The following is a 27,629-nucleotide window of genomic DNA, read 5'->3' as shown; positions in this document are numbered from 1 at the left end:
TTTATCATACATTTTATCTTTAACAAACCCCCCTACCCCTCCCCTATCCCTCCCTCCTTACCCCTCCCCCCTCCCCCCCCGACTTCCCAGAGCTAAGTACAAGGTATAAAAAACAAAAAAAAAGAATCATAAACAACCATATGCTAACAACCGTAAACTCTAAAATCTATCACTCTCTAGCTCATATAGGATAACTACAAACACTATTAATATAAAATATATAAAAATATATATAAAAAAAGAAAGGGAAAAAAAAGGAAGACTTATTCAAATGCTACATGAAACTTCTTAGTCCCACATTTGTTCTGGATATACTCAATCCATTTTCGAAAACATTCTCATTTTCATTTAGGACAGCCTTTCCCAATCTGTTGCTTCTCAAATGGGAATTTAGAATTTTCATCCCATTGTTCCCACAGAGTCAGAAGGTGTCATTTAAGCCATCAAATTCAACTCCTACTTAGTGCAGTAACCAGGACCAAACCATTATATTGTTATAGTTGTATATTTTTCAGATATGCTTGGTACTTTTTGCTTGGTGCACTGACTTTTTTCTTAATTTTAACTATAAACCCCAAAGTCAGGGGGCATCTATAAATATTTTTTTTTAAAAAAAATTGCTGAGCCTCCGTTGAAGTAATCAGTTTTAGGTAATCAGTTTCACAGGCAAACTTTTTTCTTCTGAGGTTTTTCCTAACATTCAGTTGGGTTCTACCTTCCTATACCATCAGATCATTATTCCACATCCTATCACCACATACACTAAAGAACAAGATGTGGCTTCCATTCCTGTGACAACTTTATCAACAAACTTGAGAAGCAGGTATTTTATTTCCCCTCAGTCACCTTTTCTCAAGGCCAAACATAATCAATTTGTTCCATCTCTTTTCCTAGGTTTTTCTTTCCAAAGTCTTTGTTTCAAACCTTCCTTTCACCTCTCTGGTGTGTCTGAATCTCTTTTAAAGTGTGATGCCTGGAAGAATTGGGCACAGCACTTTGGTTTGGTTTACACATGCTTGTCTCTTTGCACATACTTACAAACTGGATTCTATATCAGTGATTTTGGCCCCAAGTGTCATTGTCATTTGGTGAAAAGGCAGGTTCTTGTAGGAAAAAAATATTTTTATTTCTTCTTACCAGCTTGCAAATGTCATCTCCACTGAAAGGCATCAAGAATGAACTTCTTCCATGGGGCATTTTCAGACCAGGAAGCCTGAGTAGAAAGAGAAACTTCAGGACAATGAAAGATATGCCTCAGAAAACCTGAACCATTTCCAATAATAAGCTTCAAAACTACCAAGTAAAGTTTGAAACTAATCCTCAACCCCTTGAGAAAAGTAGAAGGAAGCTTCTTTCACAAACCAAGAAAATATTTGAGAAATTATAAGGCAGCACAGCCTAATGTGAAGGATTCTGGGATGTTTGGGAAAATTGAAATCTCAGTCTTAGCCACATATTTCTATCACTGACACCAATGGGACAAAACTTTTGTTTATACTTCTGCTTCAAACAGATGGTGTGAAGGTAGTCCAGATGTTGGGGTGGTTTTTTGGAAGGAAAGGGGTTTATTTAAACCAACATTCACTATATCTGTCAGGATAGAAAGAATTTCAGCAATTGTTTTATATAATTCTTCTGTCTATGCTCTTGAAGAAAAATTAGTGAGAAATTAGTGATAATCCAGTTTACTTTCCACTGGGATTTTACTTCAAAGTTAGTGTTATGCAGCTGCTGTGCAAGTATCAGTGTAGGGTAGGGGTATGCAATCTTGGCTCTTTTATGACTCATGAACGTCAACTCCCAGAATTCCTGAGCCAGCATGGGTGGCTCAGGAATTCTGGGAGCTGAAGTCCACGAATCATAAAAGAACCAAGGTTGCCTACCCCTGTTGTAGGGTTCCTGAATTTAAGCCTTCCAATGGATATATAGGGCCTATTGGAGTGCACCGGTTCCTGAAGAATACAGTACTAGGCCCAAAGGTTGTGTCCCCTGTTGAACTGCTCTTGCCAGATTTATTTTACTAGATCTTCCAAATTTGTTGTAAATTTCAGCTGAAGCACTCGGGATCCTGCAAAACTGGTACAGTTCTGAATATGTCCTGTGTGAATGAATGAATGAATGAATGCATGATTAATATTATCATAGCCTCTTTTTTCCGCCTCTAAACCAAAAATACTCAATCCTTTCATTCTGCAGTTAAAATAATTTGAGGTAAATTTGAATCAGGCTTTACTAGAATATTGCTATTTTGTTATCAGTAAGGCTTGTTACTTGGATAGATTAGAGGGTAAATTATGTTTTATGTGACATATTTGTCTTCTGATTTATGGACTGGAGCAAGGATGTTATTGTTGTCACGAGGACTCTGCTCTAACCAGGCCCACTATAGTTTCAGTGGGAAAGATGTCTATATGTTAGAAGGCAAGGGAGGAAATGTAGGTGTAGGGAATTTTTTAAAAACCTGCACTGTATTTTCAATACCACAAGTGTCTTGAGATTGTGCCATCAAAATTCAGAGTCAAAATGGCTTCTTTTTTAAAAAAAGAAAAAGTGTGCAAATTAAAGAAAAAGGCTTTGGAGAATGAACTAAATTCATCTTTATCTTTAACCTCCTTCAAAATCACCACTGAACTGCCCCATCAAAATTTAGTTATCCATTCATCGAATTTATGTAGCTGCCTATCTCATTTGTATGTGTCTTTGGGAGATGGACACAATTAAAACAAAAACTCAGCAATCAAAAATTCACCCAATTAAAAACAGTTTTAAAATTATAATAACAAAAAGACATTGAGCAATGCAGTCTAAACTTATAGCAGCAATTTGACACTCTCCTTGTTTCCCTGGGACCCTCGGCCTGATGGCAAAACCAAGTTTTGAGGGTCCTTTGGAAGGCCAACATTGTTGGGGGTAATTTCACCTTGGGGATGGAATGATGTTTCAAAGAGTGGGTGCCAAGGGAGTAAAGGCTCTCTTTCTGGGTCCTGAGATGGGTAGATGTAATTGAAGTGAACTGGTTCCTCAAATAACCCAGTACCATCCCATGAGGGGCTTCAGAGGTCATTACCAGCACCTTGAGTTAGATCTGGAAGCCAGTGCATCTTGAGGAGCAGAGTGTAACTAACGTGACATTCTTGTGGGCCAGTGGGATAGACATAATTGCCACACAGCTGTATTTTGCATCAGCCGAAGCTTCCAAATACTCCCTAAAGGCAATCCCTGCAGACTGAATCACAGTAGTCCATTTTGGGAGGTGACTAAGATATGAGGGACAATAATAATAATAATAATAATAATAATAATAATAATAATAATAATAATAATAATAATAATAATAATAATTCAACCAACCAACTAATGTACAATACGGCCGCCATTATAACTGCAGAGTTGGGTTATAAAATGCCAAAAAAGAAACCCACTGGAACACCAAAGTGGAAAATTCGACTTGAAAATAAAACAAAAAAACTACGAGGTGATGTCAGCAAATTGAAATACTTGAAAGAAGGAAAACTAAAGAACGAAAAGCTGAAAAATAGTTTATACAAAAAATATAACCTGGAGGAAACAACAATAACAGAAATCATGGAAAACCTAAAACAGCGTGTAATAGAAACAGCAAAGAAAATGGAAAGATATGAAGGACGAATAAAACAATATCGTGAAAACATCCAGTTCAGAAGGAACAAGCACCTCTTCTATTGGTCACTTGATGAAAATAAAGTCCAAACTAGTGTTCTGCCATGTAAAGAAAAAACCTTAAACTTTTGGAAAGAACTGTGGGAAAACCCAGTGGAACATAATAAAACTGCCTCCTGGATTGACTACGACTTTTTCGTTCTGAAAATCTGTTAAAAGTATGTCAGAGGGCCTCAGCTTGGCCCATCTCCTACTGTGACTGCACACGAAATTAAATGTGTCCAGAGAAATAATGGAAATGGCGGAGCCTGTGTCCAGTTCCATCTTACAGGTGACTCCTTGCAGCTCCACCTGAAGTGTATACTTGGGTTTAAGGGGGCGTTGGGCCCTGGTACGGCAGACACTTCTACGGCTTGAGCAAAACCCCATGCTGAATGGCCCCGGGGCCCTGGTACCTCTCCTGGTTGGATCTTCCAACTGGTGATTTGATGGCCGGTCCCTTGGTGACCTCTGCAAACTGATGCAATGTGGCCGGTTTTTCTGCAGGCCCGGCATGTGGATGTCCGGAACCTGCAGTCCGAGTGTTGGTGGCGGCCGCCACAATCTGGACATCTAGGCAAGAGATCTGCCTTGTAAGTAGTCTCTTGCTGCTTGCTGCTACGGAGCTGTTGGTTGGGTTGTCTGTGCAACTTGTCGACTTTGGCATCTTCTTTGGAGTCCTCGGTGAGTTCTGCATCATCGTGGTGGATGGCTTCTTCACGTTGTGTCATTCTGGTGGGCCGGATCGTTCGGATGACTCCACCGGCAGCTTCTTCCACCATGACTTCGTTCTGGGCATCTGTGAAAGATAGGACCTCTCTGGCAAAAAGTTTCTGCTGCAGCTCTCTGTTGTGGAGGCTGCAGATAAGCCGGTCTTGAAGTCACTCTTCGATGTCTGAAAATTGACACAGGGGTGTGGCCTGCCTCAAGGCTGCAATGTACTCGGATGCGGTCTCTCCCGGCTGCTGTATTCATTGTTTGAAGGCATAGCACCATGCAATCACCATCATCTTTGGTTGGAAGTGTTCTCTGAACTTCTTCTTCAGTTTGGCGTAGGAGATGGATTCCAATGGTGTGGGCACAAACAGGTTTTCGGCCAGATTGAACGTTGCTGGGCCATACACAGAAAGCAGTATGGTGGCCTTCAGTCCGTCCTCTGCGACCTGGTTTGCCCAAAGGTAGTTCTCGACCTGGGACAAGTACGAAGGCCATCCTTCTAGTTGCTTGATGTCGAATTCTCGCAGCCTTCCAATCTTGGGCATTCTGCTGGTCTTTGCGGCTGTATCTCAGCGTCTTTGAATCCTGCCTCTCTATTGCCCAGGGACTGGTCCTCTGAGTGTGTGGTTGCTAGTGTGGCTTAGCTAGCTGACCGTAGGGGGGAATTTGCTTTCCCACCAGGCGAATGCTGCCTCTCCCCTAGTGACTTTCAGCTTTGACGGAGAAGCAGGATCCCACCCTCATTGCCAGTGTTGTGTACTGGGTTTGTTGCGCAGGAATGAAGATAAGGTGAGTGAGTTCAGCAAAGATCATGGTTTATTGCTTGCAGGATCTGAACTAGAGAACAGGGCTGCAGATGCAGCAATTTATATCCTGGCCCCTAGGCGGCAGCCAATAGTTTTGAAGCAACCTATTGCCGCCTTAGGGGCAACCAGTAGCAGTGCTGGAGACGGGTTGTCTGAGGCACTGGGAGCCGTTAGCTAGCTCCCTGCTCAAACAGCCTTCCAGCTGTTACCACGTGGTGTTAACAAGCAAGCCCAATACATTACAGGACAGGTTGAAGTAATGTTATGTGCACATATATCTGAGTAGGGAAAGGAGAATCCATCATTTAGGATATTTGGTGAAATAAATGGCTGATCCTTTATTTGCGATAATGAAGGTTGTGGATTCAGATTCCAAATGAAAATGGGATGGCTATATTTAAAAATTGGTCTAATTTTGTTCCTTATAAACATGTTACAAAAAAAATGTTAAGACTCAAGAAAGAGTGCAGAGAAAAGCAACAAAGATGATGACACGGGAGGCTAAAGCATACGAGGAACAGTTGCAGCAACTGGGAGTGTCTGGGAATGTCTAATCTAACAAAGAAGTACTAGGCTTGACATGATAGTCTTCCAATATTTGAGGGGCTGCCACAGAGAAGATTCTCCAAAGCACCTGAAGGCAGGAGAAGAAACAACAGATGGAAACTTTTCAAAGAGAGATCCAACCTAGAACTAAGGAGAAATTTCCTGACAGTGAGAACAATTAATCAGTGGAATAACTTACCTCTAGAAGTTGAGAGTGCTCCAACACTGGATGTTTTGAAGAAGAGATTGGACAGCCATTTGTCCAGAATGGAATAGGGTCTCCTGCTTGAACAGGAGGTTGAACTAGGTCCCTTCCAACTCTGTTATTCTGTTACACAAAGTTTTTCTCTCTCTTTTTTTTTAAATAGGCCTGCAACCATAGAAAAGGTTTTTTGTTTTTTTTTAAAGTGGAAATACTTCAGAGGGAACATTTTTTAAAAAAAGCTTGAGAAAGGGAATGTAATAGATGGTCCCATTTGAAGCTAATGTTATTTTGGGATGTCTTTTATAATGTGTTATTTACTGCATAGTTTAGAACTGACAGAAAATAAACAGCATTTGCAATGTAATGTCTTTAGAGCCAGTGAGCCTTCGCTCATCCTGTTTGGCTGTCAAGAGCTAACTCCAACCAGCATCAGTCAATGTCTCCAGTGATGGAATCTCTTTTTATAATTATCTACTATGTTCTCTTTTTAAAAACAACTTGAAATTAAAAACAGTTTCATGGCTAAACAGTGACGGCGGAGTTGTGTTTAGTGTGTTCAGAATTGAGTAAATATATTTCTGGGGAGAGAGGGAAAGATGAATAGTAGATGGTTTCACATGTCACACAAGCTGTGATTTCTTTACCTTGCCTTAACTCAGGGTGTAAACTGCAGCTTATGATCACAATGTTTAGTTTGTACAGGCAAACTTTGACTTATGACTGATTGCCTAGCAACCATTTGAAGTTATGACAGACCCCCCCTCCCAAAAGGTACTGACAAATTGATTCCAAGTTCTGATGACTGCGCCGATCTCAGTGACATGACTGCGTTTTGGGTGCTTGGCAACTGACCCACATTAATAGCCATTTGCATCGTTCTGCAATAATGTGACCACAATTTATGATTGGCAAAACTGGTAGTTCCTTCTGATTTTTGGCAAAAACACCCCATAGCAAACAATGGGTTCACTTAACAATCATGGCATTCACTTAACCAATGAGGATTTGTTAATGACCACTGCAGAGACGCTCATAAAATCTTACTTTAGATGACTTCATGATTTAAAATAGTGACTTACAACCATATTGGGAAGGCTCTATTATAGTCATAGGTTGTGGACTACGTATAATCCACAATGATAGTTTAGTACATGCTAAGCCAAAACCAGATGAACCATATTGCAAACTCTTCCAGATTTGCCTACTATTCCCATCTCAGTACTTTTCACCATAGTTTAAAATGTGATTAAAATATATGCCATTTTTACTATTTACTCATCATCTTGGATGGCAATGCTATGAAAATGGCCATATCATATCTGCAACTAAATCTTACAGAGAATCCATTAACCAATCAGATCTTTCTGCTATGTCCTTGGTGTTGACCATGGGAAGATAACATGAAGCCTTTCATATCTTTGTCTGAGTTTTCAAACTAACCAACAATGAAGTGTCTCACCCCACCTGCTTAAGTTCTATTGAATCCACAACTAAATATACTTTCACAAAAATAAATCAACATGAATTGCTAATATTTCCTCCCTTGTGGGGTGTGTGTGTGTGTGTGTGTGTCATTATGTGTGTATGTGTGTTTTATAAAAAAAATTCCAAGGGAGTTATTTGAGGTAAGATCAATAGCTAAAATTACAAAGAAGTGCTAAAAATTTTCAAATGCTTCCCTCTCATCATGGCAGAAAACTTTTTTATTATCATTTTTATTAGTTTATAATATAAAATGCAAAAATACAAAAGCAAATAATAGGAAAAATAGGGGAGGAAAAAGGAAAGAGAAAATGTAGAAAAGAAGGGAAAAAGAAAGAAAAGGCATTGACTTTTGATTCCCTTTGGTGCATTAGAGTAAGATCAGGGCTTTTTTTTCTCATAGAACGCTCAGAATGGAGTTCCGGCACCTTTTTTGAATGGAACCTTGTAGGGTAGGCAAGGCGGGTTGTATGACATGTGTGAGTTCCGGAACCTTTTTCTTTTACAAAAAAAGCACTGAGTAAGATAGTAACATCAAACTTCAACTTTTTACTTTTACATAATACTATAAACTAGCCATTTGTATAACAACAGATCCATGTAATCAGTAAAACCCAAAACCAGTTTCATTTTTTTTCCAGCTCAAGCACAAAGTCCAGAAGCCATTTCCAAGTAGAAACAAAAGTAATTGTGTTTTTTTCTTTTATCAAAGCAGTCAAAGCATCTGTACTAACTCCTTCAAATTTTGCAATCATTCATGGTGGAAAGCTTCCAGTGTGTTATAAATCCCATGCTAGCTTGGCTGCATTCAACTGTTACATATGTGAAGTGCCGAGCAAACTTTTGATCTTTGTTAGAGGAAAAAGACGTTCATTGCCAATGATGTTGCATAATGACAAGAAACTGAGAGGCAGAAGGTAAATACCGGTATTCCTTCCAATAGGTGTTGGAATTATAAATCCAATGGCACTGATTTTTTTTAGCTTTTCATGACTTACTGAGGAGTAAGGTAAAGGTAAAGGTTCCCCCGCACATGCGTGCTAGTCGTTTCCGACTCTAGGGGCCGGTGCTCATCTCCGTTTCATAGCCGAAGAGCCAGCGCTTGTCCGAGGACGTCTCCGTGGTCATGTGGCCGGCATGACTAGATGCCAAAGGCGCACGGAATGCTGTTACCTTCCCACCATAGTGGTCCCTATTTTTCTACTTGCATTTTTACGTGCTTTTGAACTGCTAGGTTGGCAGAAGCTGGGACGAGTAACAGGCGGTCACTCTGCTACGCGGCACTCGGGATTCGACCCGCCAAACTCCCGACCTTCCGATCGACAAGTTCAGCGTCCTAACCCACTGAGCCACCGCGTCCCTTCTACTGAGGAGTAGTAAGCTATAAATCAAGGGTATCCAACTCTGGCAATTCTAAGACTTTTGTACTTCAGCTTTCAGAATTCCCCAGTCATTCCCCTGGTGTAGATAGAGAACTAAGGATTTACTTTACTTTTGTCTTTGCCTATCATTGTATCTATTTTTTTCCCTAGAAGATGACAAATTTGGAGTCACTTCCTTCTGCCTTTCTTCTTGGGCACATACTCACAGAGCCCATGGTCTTGGCCTCTGAGCAGGATGTGGTTAACTAGATGTTCTCTACCATTATAATGTATTTCTGGGAAATAAATCTTTTTGTTCTTGGTATAAAAATGTTTTACTCATCCTTGTTAAGGTCATATTCTCACTCTCATGGCCATTCACACACAACACTTCATCCTCCAAGAATAGAAACATGGTGTCATGGTTCCGATAGATGAGACCAATAGAAATAAGAACTCTGAGGCAATTACTTTCCTGAAAGAACACATTTAATGGCTACATAGTATCGGCATGAACAAAGGTGAAACCAAGACTGAAAGTCCCCCTCAAGGTTACAAAGTAACAAGTTAAACTTCCCACCCCTGCAGTGTGTCATAAATCACAATCCTCAACGAACTACTTTGGCAGGCTTTCTAACAGTAGCTTCAGCCTGCCAAAACTTAGGTAACTTGACCTTGGTTCCCACAGAACAATTTATTGTTATGTCTAAACAAGAGAATACATCTTCCCCTCCCATTACTGTGGCAACCGAATATGAAGATGGCTGCAGCCAAATTCGGTTGAAGGTTGACACATGGACCATCAGTTGGAGCACAAGCTAGCAATGTATTTCTGGAGTGGTGTTTTCTATATTATAATGGAATTTATTTGTTTGTAGCTACAGGGTAATTTGCACAGAGATGCTGAAGGTTCAGCTTCAAGTTCTCAGTTACAATGCCATGTTGGAAGGGGGAGAGGCTGAACCTTTGTTTGGAAGATCTTTGTGGCTTAATGTGACGAGTGAACACAAATCTTTTCTCAAGGAACCCCTACGCATTATTTACTGAGATGCCTCTGTCACTCCATCAATATTCTTCAGTGCCAGCCTTTCCTAGAGATTACAGAGCAAAACAAGAGAAAACAATCTTTAGTAAGAAATACCATTCATTCAAATACCTGAAGTGTCTTAATCCTAACTCTCATGATAAGAAGTTTTATTTTATGAAATAGAACCTTCAACCAGGTGGCCAATATTGTGAGAGGCCAAGAACTGTAATTTAGCAATCTATTTTATGCAAATACATTTTTTTCTCTTATCTTCTGTATAGGGATTTGATCTCCTCTATTTGTTCCTAAAAATTCTGCATCAGAGAAAATCACAAAGAACACTGAAGTCAGCTTAAAGAAACAAGTCAGCCTATACCAAAATTTAGTTTGTAATAGTCTTCTGATTTTTCTTGCCTTTATTTTGGGTTAGCAACACACACAGAAGAAAAACAGATTAGTCTATGTAGCTAGTTTGTTAAGTGGTATGCCTGAATACATCTTCAAACCGTATTGTCAGTATTGCTATTCTAGGTCAAGGTGGACCACAGGTTGTGAAATGAGTACTTCTGTGGTTGTAGACAGCAGCCTTAAATATTTCTGACCATGCTTCATTCTGATGAATTAGTGTAGCTGTAGACAGTACCTCAGCTATCTTTTATTGGATAACGGTCCATTCTACTATTTTGAAAAAAAAATCTTCTGCTCAGCCAATATCTTACCACTATGAAGGGGAAGGTCGCTGTCTATCTTTTACATTTATAAAATATGAGCATAGGCGAACTGACAGCTGGAAAGAATGAAACCTACATCCTGTGCTGTGGCTGGTGAAATCTATTGAGAGTAATATAAGGCTTGTCCTATTAAGAACAGACTACTCATAAATCATTCCTTTTCCTTTGTGAACCTGGCTTCCTGCATTGTAAAGTGAAGCACCTGCACTTTTGTCTTCTGTGTGTTACTGGAAAAGGTGCCATACTGCCTTCCTGAATAAATGCTTAAGACGATTGTTTTAGGAGAAATGGGAGAGTTTAGAATTTTTACACTGTACTAAGACAACTTATTTTGTTGAACTCTTACTTTGGACAAGTTTCCAACAAACAAGAGTGAGCAAAATCAAAGGAATTACCTTATGGCTTCTTTGATGTGAGAATCAAATTCCAGTGAGGATATAGATTTATATCTGAGCATCATGATATTGGCATCTCAATTTTCAGGACCATTTCTTATTAGCCCCAACATGCTGTATAAGTGTCAGACCCCAAAACTCCTTGTCCGCTCTCTCCTTTCTTATATTCTTTCGGGGCCTGCCATTCCTGTTGGGGGAGGGGGTGCATGGGGGATTCAAGGTGTGGAGCCTTCTTGGAACTGCTGAAAGGACTGTGTTGTAGACTGGAGATAGGTGATATCATATCTCTCCTCATCTGTTGAGAGAGGGCTGTTCAATTTTGGCATAGATGGCCTCTTTGACCCCTCTTTCAAACAGCGGTCCTCTCTGTCCAAAATGTTGTCTTTGCTGTCTTCAAAAGAGTGGCCTTTGTATTTTAAATGCAGATGGACTACTGACTCTTGTCCTGATTGGTTTGTTCTCCTATGTTGTGCCATATGTTTGTGAAGTGATTGTTTCCTTTCCCCAATGTACAGATCTGTACATGGTATACTGCACATACCATATTGCTCAGTTTGTGTCTGGGTGTTTTATCCTTGTGGTGGACAAGCTTCTGCCTTAGTGTATTCTTAGGCTTGAAATGTGCATGTATGTTGTGTTGGTTGAAGATCCTCCTGAGCTTTTCCAATATTCTTACAATGTATGGAATGACTACATTGCTTCATTTACTGTTTTCTTCATCTGTTACAGAGGAGCTCCTGCTAGGTCTTTTTTGAGATTTGATGAAGGCCCACTTGGAATAGCCACATCTTCTGAGGGCTTCCTTGATGTATTTTATTTCTTTTCCTTTTCTCTTTTCTTTTCTTCTTTCTTTGCTGGTACCAGCAAAGAAGGAAAAAACTATGACCTGGATGACTGAGAATCTCCATAGATGTATAAGACAATACCTCATACAGGAAAAAAGCACCACAGCACTGTCAATTTTTGATGATATAGTGGGGATAGTGGGATTCCTTAAACAAGCTAGGAAACCTACAGCTTGATACTTGTAATCTTTGGCTTTATTTCATAAGCCAAAAGAAGGAAATATAAACAATCCTGCACATTTCAAACTTTTATCCCTATATCCTCTGTCCATATTTAGCTCTAGCTCTATCCCCCATTGGTTCTAGAGCAACATTTAGCCTTTGCTAAATCACTCAGAAGAAACTTACTGACTCTTAACTGAAGCAAAAGAAAAACCCTTTTCCCAATTCAGTCTACCCCCAGTGATAACTTGAATTGGTATCTAGTGCTGATCCAAACTCTATAATTAACATTTATGAGAAGACTCTAATCTCTATAGCTTCCCATTTTCAGATTTTTTAGGTCATAAAAGAAAATGAATTGTTGGATAGAACAGATGTTTTGCTAAATGATCAACCCAAGAGTATTTTTCTTGGTTCTTTGAAACTTCTTGGTATTCCATTTGTGACTTACAGAGGATTGTGTTGCATGTCTCCATACATTTCACAATGAAAACTAGCACGGGAAATGTGCATAATAGCGCATCCATGCTGTTCCATAAACATCTAGCAGAGAAGCTCAAGAAATACATTTAAGATATAATATTATGGCCAGCAGCATTTAAATCTATCTTTTATCATGATGACCTGCTTTACGATCATCACACCTTATGTCCATAATAGGCAAGCTCCATTATGCTTGTAAGTAGAGGGCTATCTATACATGTTTTTTGGGGAAAAGGAGTGATAAGGTACAGAGGAAAAGAAAATCTGCACATCTATTCTGCTAGGACAATAATAGACCTTATTTCCACATTTTCCATGGGATAGTCATAATCTCTCCATTAGCAGTATGGTGGCCTAGTGGTGAAAACACTTGCCTCACATTTTGAAGGTTGAGATTTCAATCTGAGGTAGTGATAGTGATAGATGTTTCTCCCTCAGGGAGTAAAGAGAAAATATCTGCTGTGAACTCCATGTAGGTGTCAGGAAGACCATCCGGCTAGTAAATGCTCAGCTCCATTTAGTCACTCTGACCTCCATAGAGGTGTCAGGAAGACCATCCGGCTAGTAAATGCTCAGCTCCATTTAGTCACTCTGACTCTACCCTGAATGAAGGGATTACAGTTGTAAAAGAAAAGAAAAAGCATAGTCTCTCCATTAGCAAGTAAATGGGTATTTATACTATATGACATTACAGTTATGACCAGATGGACTTGCTCAATAAAATATGGCATAAGTGTGAAAAAGTCACTTTTTTCAGTGCCATTGTAACTCTGAAGAGTCACTAAATGAACTGTTATAAGTCAGGGACTACCTGCAATCTTATTCCCTTATTCTTTGTACCATTTACTACCCCAAAGTCTTTCAAATGCACCTATATATACTGCTAAAAAAATAAAGGGAACACTTAAACAACACAATGTACTGTATTTAATAGTAGGATGTCTTATTTTCTGTTCCCTTTATTTTTTTGATCAGTACAGTTAGTTGTTACATTATTTGGGCCCCAACCATCTTCTCTCCTTGTTTAATCAAGCAGTAGTAAGGGCATATAATAGAAAATCAGTTTGCATTTATATCATCTGTTTTCATCAGTAAAGCTCTGGCACATCACACTGTGTTTTGATTTAATTGAATCAGCACTCCTAAGCCCAACATCCCCTGCTTCTCTCACACAGACACACAAACACACACCCCACAGACACACTTTTGTCAATAACATTAGTAGTTCAGGATAAGCTTTTGCTTTGCTCAGGAAAAAAAAGAGAGAAATAAATCAGACTCCGACATGACAGCCAAACAGATGGCTTGTGAACAACAACATGAAAATATTGAGTGGGAGAATTCATTAATTGCAAAGGAACCTGTGCTCATCCATTGCAGCTGTTGTGGTAGATCTAAAGGGCTCTTTAATGGCTTCCTTCTTTGCATTTAGCTGCATTTGCTAAACAAAACTCCAGCAAGGTGCTCCTTAAATCCTTCTATAGAAAAGCAATGATCACAACTGCTAATATCTAGTAGCATCCACTGCTGTAGTTCACTGAAGCTTTTTTTTTAATGGCTTCTCTAGGCAGAGAAAGAGGGAAAAAAGTGTATTGAAAATCAGGATTTGATCGTGGCAGCCTTCTTGTAATATAAATAATAAAAAAGAGCCTGTTAGGTCTAGTGATTAAGGCACCAGGTTAGAAATCAGGAGACTATAAGTTCTAGTCTGACCTTAGGCATGGGAGCCTGCTCAATGGCTTTGGGATATTCATTCTCTCTCAGCCCATCTTATCTCACAGGGTTCTTGTGGTGGGGCAAATAGGAGGAGGAAGGAGTATTAGGCATGTTCCCTGCCTTGAACTACTTATAAAGTAATAAAAGCAGGACATACATACATACATACATACATACATACATACATACAGTGTAGAGTTGGGGGGTCAGCAATAGGGCTGTCCTCTGTAAAGAGGAGGGTTGAGAAGATTTGTTGTAACTGGCAGTAGTCACTGGGAATTGTTGAAATTTCAGTCTGAAGCAAATAAGAAATGGTTCATTTGACTAACTATAATTTATATTAAGTAAGTATTCAGATTTTTCCTCTACAAGCATCAACCATTTTGGTGACTTAAACAATTAAAGATGTCTCATACAGTAGACTAATTGTACTTGGGATCCAAAAAGAAGGTTGGCATCTTGGCACTGTAAGCACAAATAGTGTCCATGACTCTGGCAGGTGGCTCCCCAGAACCTCCAAATCTTAAAGAAAAAAGTAAAAATAATAATAGCATCTTATCAGAAAGTTGATACCTACAAGACATCATAAAATTTTGGCTAACTCACTTTCAAAAATTATTGTCTTTTTTTGCACATGCAACATCTCTGGAAATATTTCAATTTATTTTAACCAAGTTATTACCTGAAAAAAAATTGCACATCCTTCTCTAAAAGGAAAAAAAAAGCTCATCATATCATGACATAGTTTTAGTCCGGGTGTGTCTCTCAGAGATACCTGCTCTTTTACTTGTATTATAACTTCCTGAATTTTTAATCAGTCTGGGAATGGTTGAAAATGTTGAAAATATATAGTCCTAGGACATCTGTGTAATAAAGCAAGGCAGCCTTCTCCAAATGTGAGTGCTCTTCAGAAACATGGGTATTGACTTCTAGACTTTTCTTGTCGATACAGGTAGTCCTTGTTTAATAACAATAATTGGGACCAGAATTTCCATAGCTAAGCAATGTCATCATAAAACAGGACATTATATGACCACCAAACAGTCCCTGGTTACTATGGTTAAGAGATGAGGATGTGGTTAAATGAGGATTGTGCTGGTCTTGAAGTGACCTCATATGAAATCTGACTTCCTGCTGGCTTCCCCATTGACTTTGTTTATGGAATGCTGGCAGGGAAGATCACAAATCATAATCATATGACTGGCAGGGTACTGTGATGGCCAGGACTTACCAGTCATAATTACCACTTGTTTAGCACCATTGTAAGTTTGAACAGCCATTGAACAATTGGTGATTAAACAACTGTAACTATTGCTGGGAGATATAGCCCATACATCTTTAGGGAATACAAACTGGGGAAGATTGTAGCAAAAGGAGAGAAGAACAGAATAAAAATATGCATCTTATTTCAACAGGAGATGGAAACTGCAGGGTTCCTATAAACTTCTCAGAGAAGGCAAAATTTGAGGAAGGATTGAAAAAGTAATGGCAAATGCAAATGAAATCATTTTATGTAGATGGCCATGACCAGTGCTTCAAATGAGATTTATTTATATTAAGCAGCCTAGTCCTAGCTGAAAAGGGTGGAAATTCAGAGTTGTATTAATGCATGTGGTAGTACATGATAAATTCTGACTTTCTTTTGGAGTGTAGCTTTTTCCACCCACCACAGTGAACATCTTAAGCCATAGACAATCCCATCAGTATTTCTTCACTCATTCAGGACTTAGGAAAAGCTAAGATGTTTTAAACTATCTTGGCATTTTTGCTGTTTGCAGCAGAATGTGTTATTGCTAGATTTTGAGGAAGGAGCTGCTATGCTAAAATAAAATCTCTGAAAAAAGTTTGAGAAACTTATGATAATGAAAAAGCTTTCATATCAAATCAAAGTTGCCAAAGGACAGAGGAAGTTTTGTTAACATTACACTATTTGTAAAACTTTAGAGCAAGAGGAATACAGACATAAGCAAAATGCAAGCTTTTTCTCTCTCACTAAAAGCAAATTGCATTAATCATGGAGCTCATAGGGAATTCTGGTAATGTGTTAAATTTATTGTTTTGGTATTTAAGAGAGACATAAATACAGTTTGATTCTTTGGTTTTTAGAGTTCTTTTAAAAGTAATAGTTCTGGGAGACTTCATTTTTCATTTCATATACATTCCACACTTTATTTCATTGAAGCTGTTGTAAAGAGGGGACTTAAACTTCTTTTTGTGCTTATAGAAGCAAAATATCAAAAGAACCACTGTGGTACACATATATCATTGAAAACTCTTAGTATTACTAATGGGAAATATTGTCTATGTTCTCTGTTATTCTCTAAGTCTCATCAGGTACAAGTAGTCCTCAACTAACCAAGATAGTTGTTAAGTGAATTTTTGCCTCATTTTACAACCTTTTTGCCTCAGTGGTTGAGTGAATTACTGCAGTTGTTAAGTTAGCAATATGGCTTCCCCATTGATTTAGCTTGCCAGAAGTGATCACAAGATCCCCAGGACACTGCAACCATCATAAATCCACGCCAGTTGCCAAGCGTCGAAATATTGATCATCTGGCCATGAGGATGCTACAACAGTTGTAAGTGTGAAAAACGGTCATGTCACTTTTTAAAGTGTTGTGGTAGCTTCTAAAGTTCACTAAATGAATGGTTGTAGGTCAAGGACTACCTGTATCACCCTTTAGGAGAGCGTGCTTCAGTTGCTTGAAAATATGTCATTTTGGGAGGGATTTAAAATGGCTTGTGATATAAGGAGAATTAAAAGGGAAGTAAGCCAGCATTTTCTTAGGTGTTAAGCTACTTGTTTTTTTGAGTTTCATTCACTTAGAGAGACCTTGGGAAGAATTCCATGGATGAGAATCCTAAAGGGGAAAACAATTCAAGAAGCTTGGGAAATTTTGAAAAGTGAGATAATAAAGGCCCAGTCTAGCACAATACCAACAAAGAAGAAAAATAACAGCTTTCAAAGGAAACCAGCATGGCTGCATAAAGAACTCTGACAAACTGAAAGATAAAAGGGACAAGTATAGGAAGTGGAAAGAGGGGCACATAACTAAGGCAGAATATCAGCAAACAGCCTGTGCCTGCAAAGATGAAGTGAGGGAAGCTAAGGCTCAAAATGAACTAAGGCTTGCGACCAAAGTCAAAAATAACAAAAAAAAGTTTCTTTCAACATATAAGAAACAAGAAAAAAGTTAAGGAAATGATTGGTCCATTAGTGGGGGAAAGTGGCAAGAAGTTGACAAGCAACAGGGAGAAAGCAGAACTATTTAACTCGTTTTTTGCATCTGTCTTTACACAAAGGGAAAAAACAGTCCAACCTACCCAAACCAGTGCCATAAAAAACAGAATAGAAAGGCAAGTTAAGATAGTCAAGAAAATGGTAAGTGAGCACCTGTCCAGCCTAGACGAGTTCAAATCACCAGGACCAGATGGTTTGCACCCCAAGGTTCTGAAGGAACTGGCAGACGTGATCTCAGAAACACTGAACTATATTTTTCAAAGATCCTGGAGCACTGGGGAACTACCAGAGGACTGGAAGAGAGTAGTTCCCATCTTCAAAAAAGGGAAAAAAACAGATCCAGGAAACTACAGACCTATCAGCCTGACCTCAATACCTGGGAAGATTCTGGAAAAGATAATCAAACAACAAATCAGCAAACACCTTGATGCGAAAAAAGTTATCACTAAAAGCCAACATGGGTTTGTCAAAAACAGATCATGCCAGACAAATCTTATTGCATTCTTTGACCAAGTGACAAAACTAGTGGACCAGAGGAATGCTGTAGATTTAATTTACTTGGATTTCAGTAAGGCATTTGATAAAGTAGATCACAACCTACTACTTGATAAGATAGAAAAATGTGGGTTAGATAGCATCACCACCAGATGGATTTGTAGCTGGCTGACAGGCCGTACTCAGCGTGTGGTCCTCAATGGAACTGCATCTACGTGGAAGGAAGTGTGTAGTGGGGTGCCCCAGGGCTCTGTTCTGGGCCCAGTGCTCTTCAACATCTTCATCAACGATTTGGATGAGGGCATAGATGGGGAACTCATCAAATTTGCAGATGACACCAAGCTGGCAGGAATAGCCAATACTCCAGAAGATAGGCTTAAGATACAGGAGGATCTGGACAGACTCGAACACTGGGCACTATCTAACAAAATGAAATTCAATTGTGAAAAAAGTAAGGATCTGCATTTAGGCAGGAAAAATCAAATGCACAGGTATAGTATAGGTGGTACCTTGCTCAAGAGTAGTAACTGTGAGAGGGATCTCGGAGTCCTAGTGGACAATCACTAAAATATGAGCCAGCAGTGTGCTGCAGCTGCCAAAAAAGCCAACACAGTGCTAGGCTGCATTAACAGAGGAATAGAATCAAGATCACATGAAGTAGTAATACCACTTTACAATGCCTTGGTAAGGCCACACCTGGAATACTGCATCCAGTTTTGGTCACCACGATGTAAAAAAGATGTTGAGACTCTAGAAAGAGTACAGAGAAGAGCAACAAAGATGATTGGGGGACTGGAGGCTAAAACATATAGGGAACGGTTGCTGGAATTGGGTATGTGTAGTTTAATGAAGAGAAGGGTGAGGGGTGACATGATAGCAGTGTTCCAATATCTCAGGGGCCGCCACAAAGAAGAGGGAGCCAAGCTATTCTCCAAAGCACCTGAAAGCAGGACAAAAAGCAATGGATGGAAACTAGTCAAGGAGAGAAGCAACCTAGAACTAAGGAGAAACTTCCTGACAGTTAGAACAACTAACCAGTGGAACAACCTGCCTCCAGAAGTGGTGAATGCTCCAACACTGGAAGTTTTTAAGAAGAGACTGGCCAGCCATTTGTCTGAAATGGTATAGGGTTTCCTGCCTTAGCAGGGGGTTGGACTAGATGACCTCCAAGGTCCCTTCCAACAACTACTTCTTCTTCTTCTTCTTCTTCTTCTTCTTCTTCTTCTTCTTCTTCTTCTTCTTCTTCTTCTTCTTCTTCTTCTTCTTCTTCTTCTTATTATTATTATTATTATTATTATTATTATTATTATTATTATTATTATTATTTGACAGGACAAAAAGAATTCCTCAATTATACCCCTGGAGTGCTGGCAGAGGATGTACTATCTGGGTCCACAATACCCACGTACATGCAGACTCCATATCTAATTTTAGTCTATTTTTAATAGTTTTTTTTAATTAAAACAAATGGGAAACTTTTTATAAAGTTATTATCTTGAAGCATAATCTTTATTTCATGGAATGCTTCTGAGTTCTGCATCTATCCTGGAGGTCTTATTTTAAAAAATGAAATTAATGGGAGTGTAGCTTAGTGTGAGCATCCTTCAGATGTGTTTGATTTACAAATATACCACAATGTGGCTTAGGCAACATCTGAATCCAGGCTACTTTATCAAAATCCATTTGGAAACCCATGCCCTAAGTTATACTTTGGTTGCAACCTAGAATTAAGGAGAAATGTCCTAACAGTGAGAACAATAAGTAGCAGAATGGCTTGTCTTCAGAAGTTGTATGTGCTCCATCACTGGAGGTTTTCAAAAGGAGATTGGGCAGCCATTTGTCCAGAATGTTATAGGGTCTCCTGTCTGATCATGGGTTTGGACTAGAAGATATTCAAGGCAGTGGCGTAGCGTGGGGGGTGCAGGGGGGGTGGTTGCACCGGGCGCAACATCTGGGGGGGCGCGCTCGCACTTCCAGCTCTCTGCCCCTGCCTGGCTCACTCACTCTCTCTCACTGCAGTGCTGGCTGTGCGAATCCGATCCGAGCCGCCGGGTCGCCGCCCACTATGGAGGGGGGGTGCCAGGTGTGCGGTGCGGAGACAGAGCGAGGGACTATCTGGGGGAGGGACAGTGCAGCGGTTAGGGGGCGCAAATTACTTGCCTTGCCCCGGGTGCTGACAACCCACGCTACGCCACTGATTCAAGGTCCCTTCCAACTATGTTATTCTGTTTGATTTGGTTTGGTTTGATTTCAGTTCAGCATGCTGCATATGAATGGAGCCATTGTGGTTTAGAAAACAACATAGCTTATGGTGTGACTGTAGCTAATTGTGTGATTTATTCTGCAGACTTTGCCTTCATGTGAACCAGTCTTCTACCTGCTCCATATAAAAAAAGGTAAAGGTTCCCCCGCACATGCGTGCTAGTCGTTTCCGACTCTAGGGGCCGGTGCTCATCTCCGTTTCAAAGCCGAAGAGCCAGCGCTTGTCCGAGGACGTCTCCGTGGTCATGTGGCTGGCATGACTAGACGCCAAAGGCGCACGGACCACTACGGTGGGAAGGTAACAGCGTTCCTGCTCCATATGGACACCCCTAAAAAGCTGAGCTCATATTGTGCTAACATGTTCCTTTGTTTAATAAGCAATAATGGTCTGATTTATGTATCTCAGGTTTGACAACCATTTGGTAGCCAATGGCCACATGGAACATTGGAAGGACGGAGAGCCACAAGGTAGGAATGACCTTGTCATATGTCTGGATAAGGCAGGATTTGGGATGGAATTGGTGCTGTTTTCCTTTAAACTGTGTTATCCCTATTTTAGAATTTGCATTAATAGTTCTCACATGTTTCCTTCTTCAAGATAACAGAAAACCAAGCTGTTAGGAATCACAGTAATGAGGAACAAGATCTGAGAACCATCAAAAAGGTGACTCAGGAGCTGTGGATTATGCTCTCTCTCTTCAATTACATCTGCACATTGTGAGTCTTAAAAGTACTTGTAGGACTTGAGGATTTTCTCTTTAAGAGAAAAGGTGGGTAAAATGATTGTTATATTTCTAGACTGCCTTTCTTTCAGAAACTTAGAACAGCGTACATAGCACTATCCATTCTATACTTTTTTCCTCCATACAACTACAAATCTCTGTTGTGCAAACCCATCCTATTTGATTATCTTATCATTCAATATACTGTGTAAACTCAGAAAGAGGGTTAGTTCAGTAACCTTGCTGAAGTTGATCACTGAGTTAACCCATTTTGGTATCAGAGTTTATGCAATATATTGAAAGGTAAGCTAACCAAATGGAAGGGATTTTTACAACTAACTCACAAGTCTTAGGTAATCCACAAATAAACTTAGCATGCTATGAGAATTCAGCCCTTAGATCATTAACTGAACTGATTAGGAATGAACTGAACTGATCAGGAATGAATTGTTGTTCCTGTTTGAATTGATACTGCAAACTGAGATACACAAGCCAGCTCTTGGGCATCTTATGGGAGTGATTCAGTGATTCAACAGCGAATCAGGTATCTTTCTCTGAAACTTGCTACCTATTGTGAAACCTTAAATATTTTTGGTTCTGTCATCTTGTTATAGGGATATTGTATACAGATATTGTATCAACTGGTTGATCATTAACCTTCCAAACCAAGTTTGGAAACAGGGGCAAAGTCTCTGCCATAGTTTATTGACTTTAGTGAAAGTAGCACAGTAGCACAATTTGTGATTGTCACTCTTGTAAAATCAGCCCTGGACAGTAGGAATGGAGGAAATTTTTTACTGGAAAGTGAAAGAAGGTCCTTCTTGATTGCTGTAGTGCTCTTGAACAAGAAAGCAATGAAAGTTCCTCAGAGAGTAAGTCAAAATATACCTAGCTGGCCCACCAAAATGGTGGACAAAGATATTGTTGCATGAATGATTGCTCACAGTTTGATGGTGGTTTGCCAGCCTGAAATTAATCATCTTTCGCATTCTGCTTTGATTGATGTTGGAGGTGGATAAAAGGGGAAGAACATATCTTCCTCTACCTTGTATTGTTTAAGCCAAGAATCTTCCATCTTGGCTGAAAAGTGAAGCCCTCAAAAGGAATATCTTGTCGCAAAGGACTTTTTATATTGGAGCACATTTCAAGTCACCAGAGAGGGCTGCTAAGAGTATGAGAAGAATCTCATGAACTAGTTCACAAGACTGTGAAGCAGGGATAGTCACTGGTCTGAAGAGGAAACCTTAGGTAACTATGCTTTCCAATTATTTCAGGTAAGAATTACCTTCATAGAAGTATGATGGTCTCTATGCTGATATGCACTATGATGATAGGAATACCCAAAAAGAATAATTTCATTGTTTCAATTTCTTTCTCCCTAACAGAATTCAAAATAAGAGCTAAATTTTGTTTTTTAAAAAAGTAGAGGACAACAATGTTCCAGGAGGCCAGATTCTGTGGCATAAAGCTGGAGAACACCAAGATTTATTTCAGTCTATGTTTATTTACAGCAAACCAGTGGAAAGAAAACCAGGTGAAGAGACACTTGAACGATCAACTTCCAAAATGACTGAATGGTTCAGAACAAGGCTATCAGCCTGCGGCGTGAATCTGCTTTACTCAACAAATCTAAGCTTCTTCATTAAACTGCTGGCCCTCCTCCTATTATATAAATATGGTAAGAGATTTGCTGTCTAAGTTATTTTGGGAGGTGAGTTCTAAATTAGGGTCTTTCCATACTGCTGAATTAAACTCTCTCCCCAAAAACTTCACTCAGCAAAAACCATATTAGCTTGACATTTGTTCTCATTGATGGTCCTATTGAGACTCTATTGTCTCTGTCCCTGAATAACCTTTATTTGAATCAAGCAGAACACCCATGAAAAATGAGCAGGGCTGGATTTTTTTTCTTTGTTTTTTGCAGGTGGTGTTGGGGGGGTAGGATACAGTTTGAAGCTACAGTTTTCATGCATTTTTGTCTCAAAATATTGAGAGATTGTGCCACCAATTCTCTGCTGTAATAGTCAAAGGAAATTCTGGGCACTTCAAGAATAAATCTTGTTTTTGGTTTTGTTTGAAACACTTATGTCTGTGAGTGCCTTGCCCTGTTTTCTATAGGAGCCTGTTTCCATTTCTGATCATCTGGATATTTGTTATAAAAATGCTATAAACACCATTATTCAGAAGAGGGCTATGTTGATACATTTACGGTCCATTATATTCCTGTTCCTGTGGGGAGATCTTCTTAATTGGATGGCAGTACCTATAACTCCCCAGTCAGTTTGGCTGTAGTGACTGGAGATTTATGGGAGTTGGAGTCATTACATCTGAAGTGAACCAACTTAGAGAAAGCCTCTCATATGTAGAAATGCTTTTGTCAGACATGAACAATCAGATCCACATATGTAGAGTTCAAACTAGGTACTTTATTGTACTATACCGATTTTACAGACAACTTTGCACACTAGCAATTTTGCCTGGGAAAAACTAGACTCAAAGGCATGGGTGTGTGTTTGTGTGTGTGTGTGTGTGTGTGAAGCATCAGACCTTGACCTCTTGTGTTTATGTCCATGCTAATTTGGCATTTGGTTCCCTCCTGCCAACTGGGATGTTCTCCAATAGCTTTCTTGCTAAAGAAAGTGGGAAAAAAAATCTCCTGAGATCTCCAGCAGAGTTATCCAGAGATGGATGTGGGGAAGCACAGAAAAGCCCCTGCGGTTCCAGAAAAATAGACCACAATGAAGAGTGGAGATAGAGTGAATTACTTCTTTCTGACTTGAGGAATTTATGCAGTAGGCATTTCTGTTCTATTCAGAACTCAGGTTATCTAATCTTTATTATTTATTTATTTATTTAATTTTAATTCCATTTATATCCCGCCCTTCTCCGAAGACTCAGGGCGGCTCAGTTCCAGCAGATATTTTAAAAGATTTGGAGACTTTGGAGCCAGATGACCAGGTTTTGCTTATGAAATTGCTAGGTGACGAGTCAAGTATTATGGAGGAGATTTTTGCAGTTTTGCAAAGGATGTTGAAAAATGAACCTTCAGTCTTATATCTAATACTTTCTTTGATTTCCCATTGGTACAGTTGAATCCCAATGCAAGATTTCACGCTGTAATTCTGAATTTATAGCTGCCACAGCAAGCATGCATAATTTTAAAAGGAACACTGCCTACTGTAATGCTTTGAGTGCTTACTCCAGCTGCACTCGGAAGACAGCCCGCACTTGTCGTGGGGACTTGGCATACCACACAGCTGTTTATGTCATTGAAGACCTCATAATTCAGAACAACTGTTCCAAGGAAGAGCCAACAGCAGTGCCACGACCTCCAACCAAACATGATTTCCCATCCATAGACACCTGTGACTATGAGAAGATTTTTATCCACAAACATAACCGCACCCCCACATATAAGTATTGTGCTGTCTTTGGGGATCCTCATATCCGGACCTTCATTGATGAGTTCTACACTTGCCAAGTTGAAGGCTCCTGGCCACTTCTGGACAACAATTATTTGTTTGTGCAAGCCACTATTTATCCTATCATTAAAGGATCAAATGGAATTGGCAAGGTAGGATTACTCTTTCATATTGGGGTTGGGCAACCCACAGAGCGAATGTATTCCCCAGCATCCCATTTGAGAATTCCCAACAGCTTGAGGAAGTGCTGGCAAAATATCTGATTTTGCTGGTGTGATTTGATTTTTTTGTTTTTTAGTTTTGGAGAATGGTCAAAGGGAAATTGTAGAATTGGATTATATAACATGGTGTCAAAATCAAACAAACTACATTATGGTTTAATGTAATACAGATAATCCCTGACTTATAACAGTTCATTTTGTGACTGTTCAAAATTACAACGGAACTGAAAAAAGTAACTTATGACCATTTTTCACACTTACAACCATTGCAGCATCCCCGTGATCACATGATCAAAATTCAGAGACTTGGCAACTGGCTCATGACAGTTGTAGTGTTCTGAAGTCGTATGATAAACTTTTGTGACCTTCTAACAAGCAACATCAATAGGGAAGCCAGATTCATTTAACAACCTTGTTAGTTTGCAATAGTGGTGAATATCTGTAGCTCAGGTGTAGGATGAGGGTGAAGGTTTGTTCTCCGAGCTTGGGGGTTGGTTTCTGAATGTTTTGTTACCAGGCTAGGTAATATCTTCAGCAGAGCTTAGGGGATGTCAGTGTCAGTGTTCTTCTGTTAATAAGGGCTTCGTGTATAGGTGTGTCAAGTGAGGGTCTTGTGTGAGACATCAGTGAGAATCTTGTGATGAGTCTTGTGAACAATGGGTAATGAAATGTTCAGAAACCAAGCCACAAGCTTGGAGAACAAACCTTCACCCTCAACCCTGTTAGTAACTTAAAAACTGTAGTAATTCATTTTACTGTGGCAAGACAGGTTGTAAAATGGGGCAAAATTCACTTAACTGTCTTGCTTAACAACAGAGGTTTTGAGCTCAGTTGTGGTAGTAAATCAAGGACTACCTGTATCTGATCCAAGCCAATATCTTATCAAAGTTTTCCTTGGATTCCTCTGATAATTCAAGAACTTGTTTGAGCCTTTTCTCATAGGTGTCTTCGTAATAGATTGGAAAACATTCTTTGCCCTCTCCAACCTATGTAATGGGTTTATAACTGATGGGAATATTTATTTATTTATTTATTTATTTTTGGGACTTATATGCCACCCTATCTCCCAAAGGACTCAGGGCGGCTTACAACAATAAAAAACAACAATACAAAAATTAAAAACAAATTAAATAACAGCCCCAAAATAAATTAACTACAATTAAGAATTAAAACATATTTAAAAACCCATCATCAATCCAGGTCAGCCTGATGGAAGAGAAAAGTTTTGAGGTCGTGGCGAAAGGACCGGAGGTCCGGGGCCATTCGAAGCTCAAGGGGAAGCTGGTTCCAAAGGGCTGTGCTCCCACAGAGAAGGCCCTCCCCCTGGGGGTCGCCAGCCGACATTGTCTGGCCGACAGCACCCTGAGGAGGCCCTCTCTGTGTGAGCGCACTGGGCGATGGGAAGTCGTCCCCGGTAGCAGACGGTCCTGCAAGTATTGCTGGCATACTAGCTCCAATATCTGCTCCTATCACTGATGTAGGATTTCTGATGCAATTCCCAGCATTTGCAAGGATCTAACATTATTGGAGCTTCCAGTGGTCTGACTGGATCAGAGAATTTGTCATTGTTCCTAAGATAGTTCAGTCACCTTTAGTTAAAAAGAATGAATGAATGGGACAATCCCATCTCTGGTTGAAAGCTTGGAGATTCCCCAGATCAAACAATGCTCCCTGATATGTGAACCAACTTGCTCTGAAGAGCCAATGTACTTTACTACAGTTGGTGAAGAAACATGCCTGGAAGCAGCTTAGTATCAACCCATAATGGCAGAAGCAGTTTACCTTCTTATGGTCCTTTGTTTTTCCAGAAATCCCACAAGAAGTATGCTTTCTGCTTTTTTTCTCCTTCCAGTTCTGAATTACTGCATGTTCGGTCATAGGCAAACTGGACCCTTTTTTATTTGGGGGAGAATGCTGCTGTTGTTGGAGACCCTTAATTTGTCTCTCTTCTGTAGTATAGAATCCAGCACTGTGATTCCAGACAAGGTTGTGGCTTTGGATACAGGGTGGCAGTTAAGTTTAACAGGTCTCCTGATAAGAGGTGATGTGTGTTTGTGTTACCCCCTTTTCTTCAGTTACATAAGAACGTGATGTGTGTTCTCTTTTGATGGTAATATATGAATCGGTCATTGAATGGCTCTTAGAGAAGTTAGTTATTTGAACTATCCCATGTATTTTAAAGCTATTATTCCTTTACAGCTTACCATTATATTTAAAAACATGAAAGAGTGCATTGAAGAGAAAGTCTACCAGGCAGAAATGGACAACCTGCCAGTAGCATTTGCAGATGGTTCAGTGAATGGTGGTGAGAAGCCTGGAGGAAATAGCTTAACCATTCATGAACATATACCTGGGCAGTACATAACAATCCAAGCAACATACATTAGTACCACCATTGCTGTGCGCCAGGTAGGGAAGCACCTGTCCTTCTCCATCCGGACAGCTAAGGAGATAGCATTCTCCTTCACAGATGAACAGGATCTCCAGCTGTGTATGTCAGGGTGCTTTCTCAGCCAGCGCATCTCTATACATAACTGCTGTCATCCAAAAGGCAACCTGACCAGAAAGAAAGCTCATCTGCTATGTAAGGAGAAGCTACCAGTTGAAGACATCTACTTCCAGTCATGTATCTTTGATGTGATGACTTCAGGAGATGTTAACTTTACTCAAGCAGCACAGAAGGCATTGGAAGATGCCAGAGCACTCCATCCAGATTCCAAGAAAATCCACATTTTTCAGAGTGATAGGACTTCTCATCCTTGCAGTTCATCCTTCCTTCTTTTACTCACAGTACTACAACTGTATATGTGAACATTTTAGTGGTGACTAGAAAGTCCAGGGGATCAGCAAATATGGTTTATTTCCCCAAATGGCCTTCTAAGTGCTGATAGGTGAGCTACCCCAGCCTGTTTTAAAACTAGAGTTAGGTGTCCCTTCCAGGTTTTTATGTGGAAATCTCATTTTTAAGACCTGAAACATTCCAGGAAGTTAGGAATATTTCTCTATCCTGTGATGATTGGGATTTGTATTCCTAATGCTTCTTAGTGCAATTAATTAAAAGGACCTTGCACTATATTTCCCACATAGTGACAGTTATGAACTGGAACTCTTTC

The 27,629-nt window shown here is 39.7% G+C and overlaps 1 protein-coding gene across 1 annotated transcript; it reads left to right on the top strand.

Annotated features, from left to right (window-relative positions):
- Positions 1–22,127: 22,127 nt before the first annotated feature.
- LOC310632388 (hemojuvelin-like) lies at positions 22,128–27,327 on the top strand (the record flags this gene model as incomplete). The annotated part of the gene is made up of 4 exons (XM_083349589.1): positions 22,128–22,147; positions 22,385–22,551; positions 23,963–24,447; positions 26,716–27,327. The coding sequence occupies 4 exons, from the start codon at positions 22,128–22,130 to the stop codon at positions 27,325–27,327; spliced, it is 1,284 nt and encodes a 427-aa protein (XP_083205715.1).
- Positions 27,328–27,629: the final 302 nt, after the last annotated feature.

The sequence above is a fragment of the Vipera ursinii genome (assembly GCF_947247035.1).
Source record: "Vipera ursinii genome assembly, chromosome: 1".
Classification (NCBI taxonomy): domain Eukaryota; kingdom Metazoa; phylum Chordata; class Lepidosauria; order Squamata; family Viperidae; genus Vipera; species Vipera ursinii.
The sequence above is the reverse complement of the archived record's forward strand: the minus strand, read 5'-3'. Positions and strand labels throughout refer to the sequence as shown.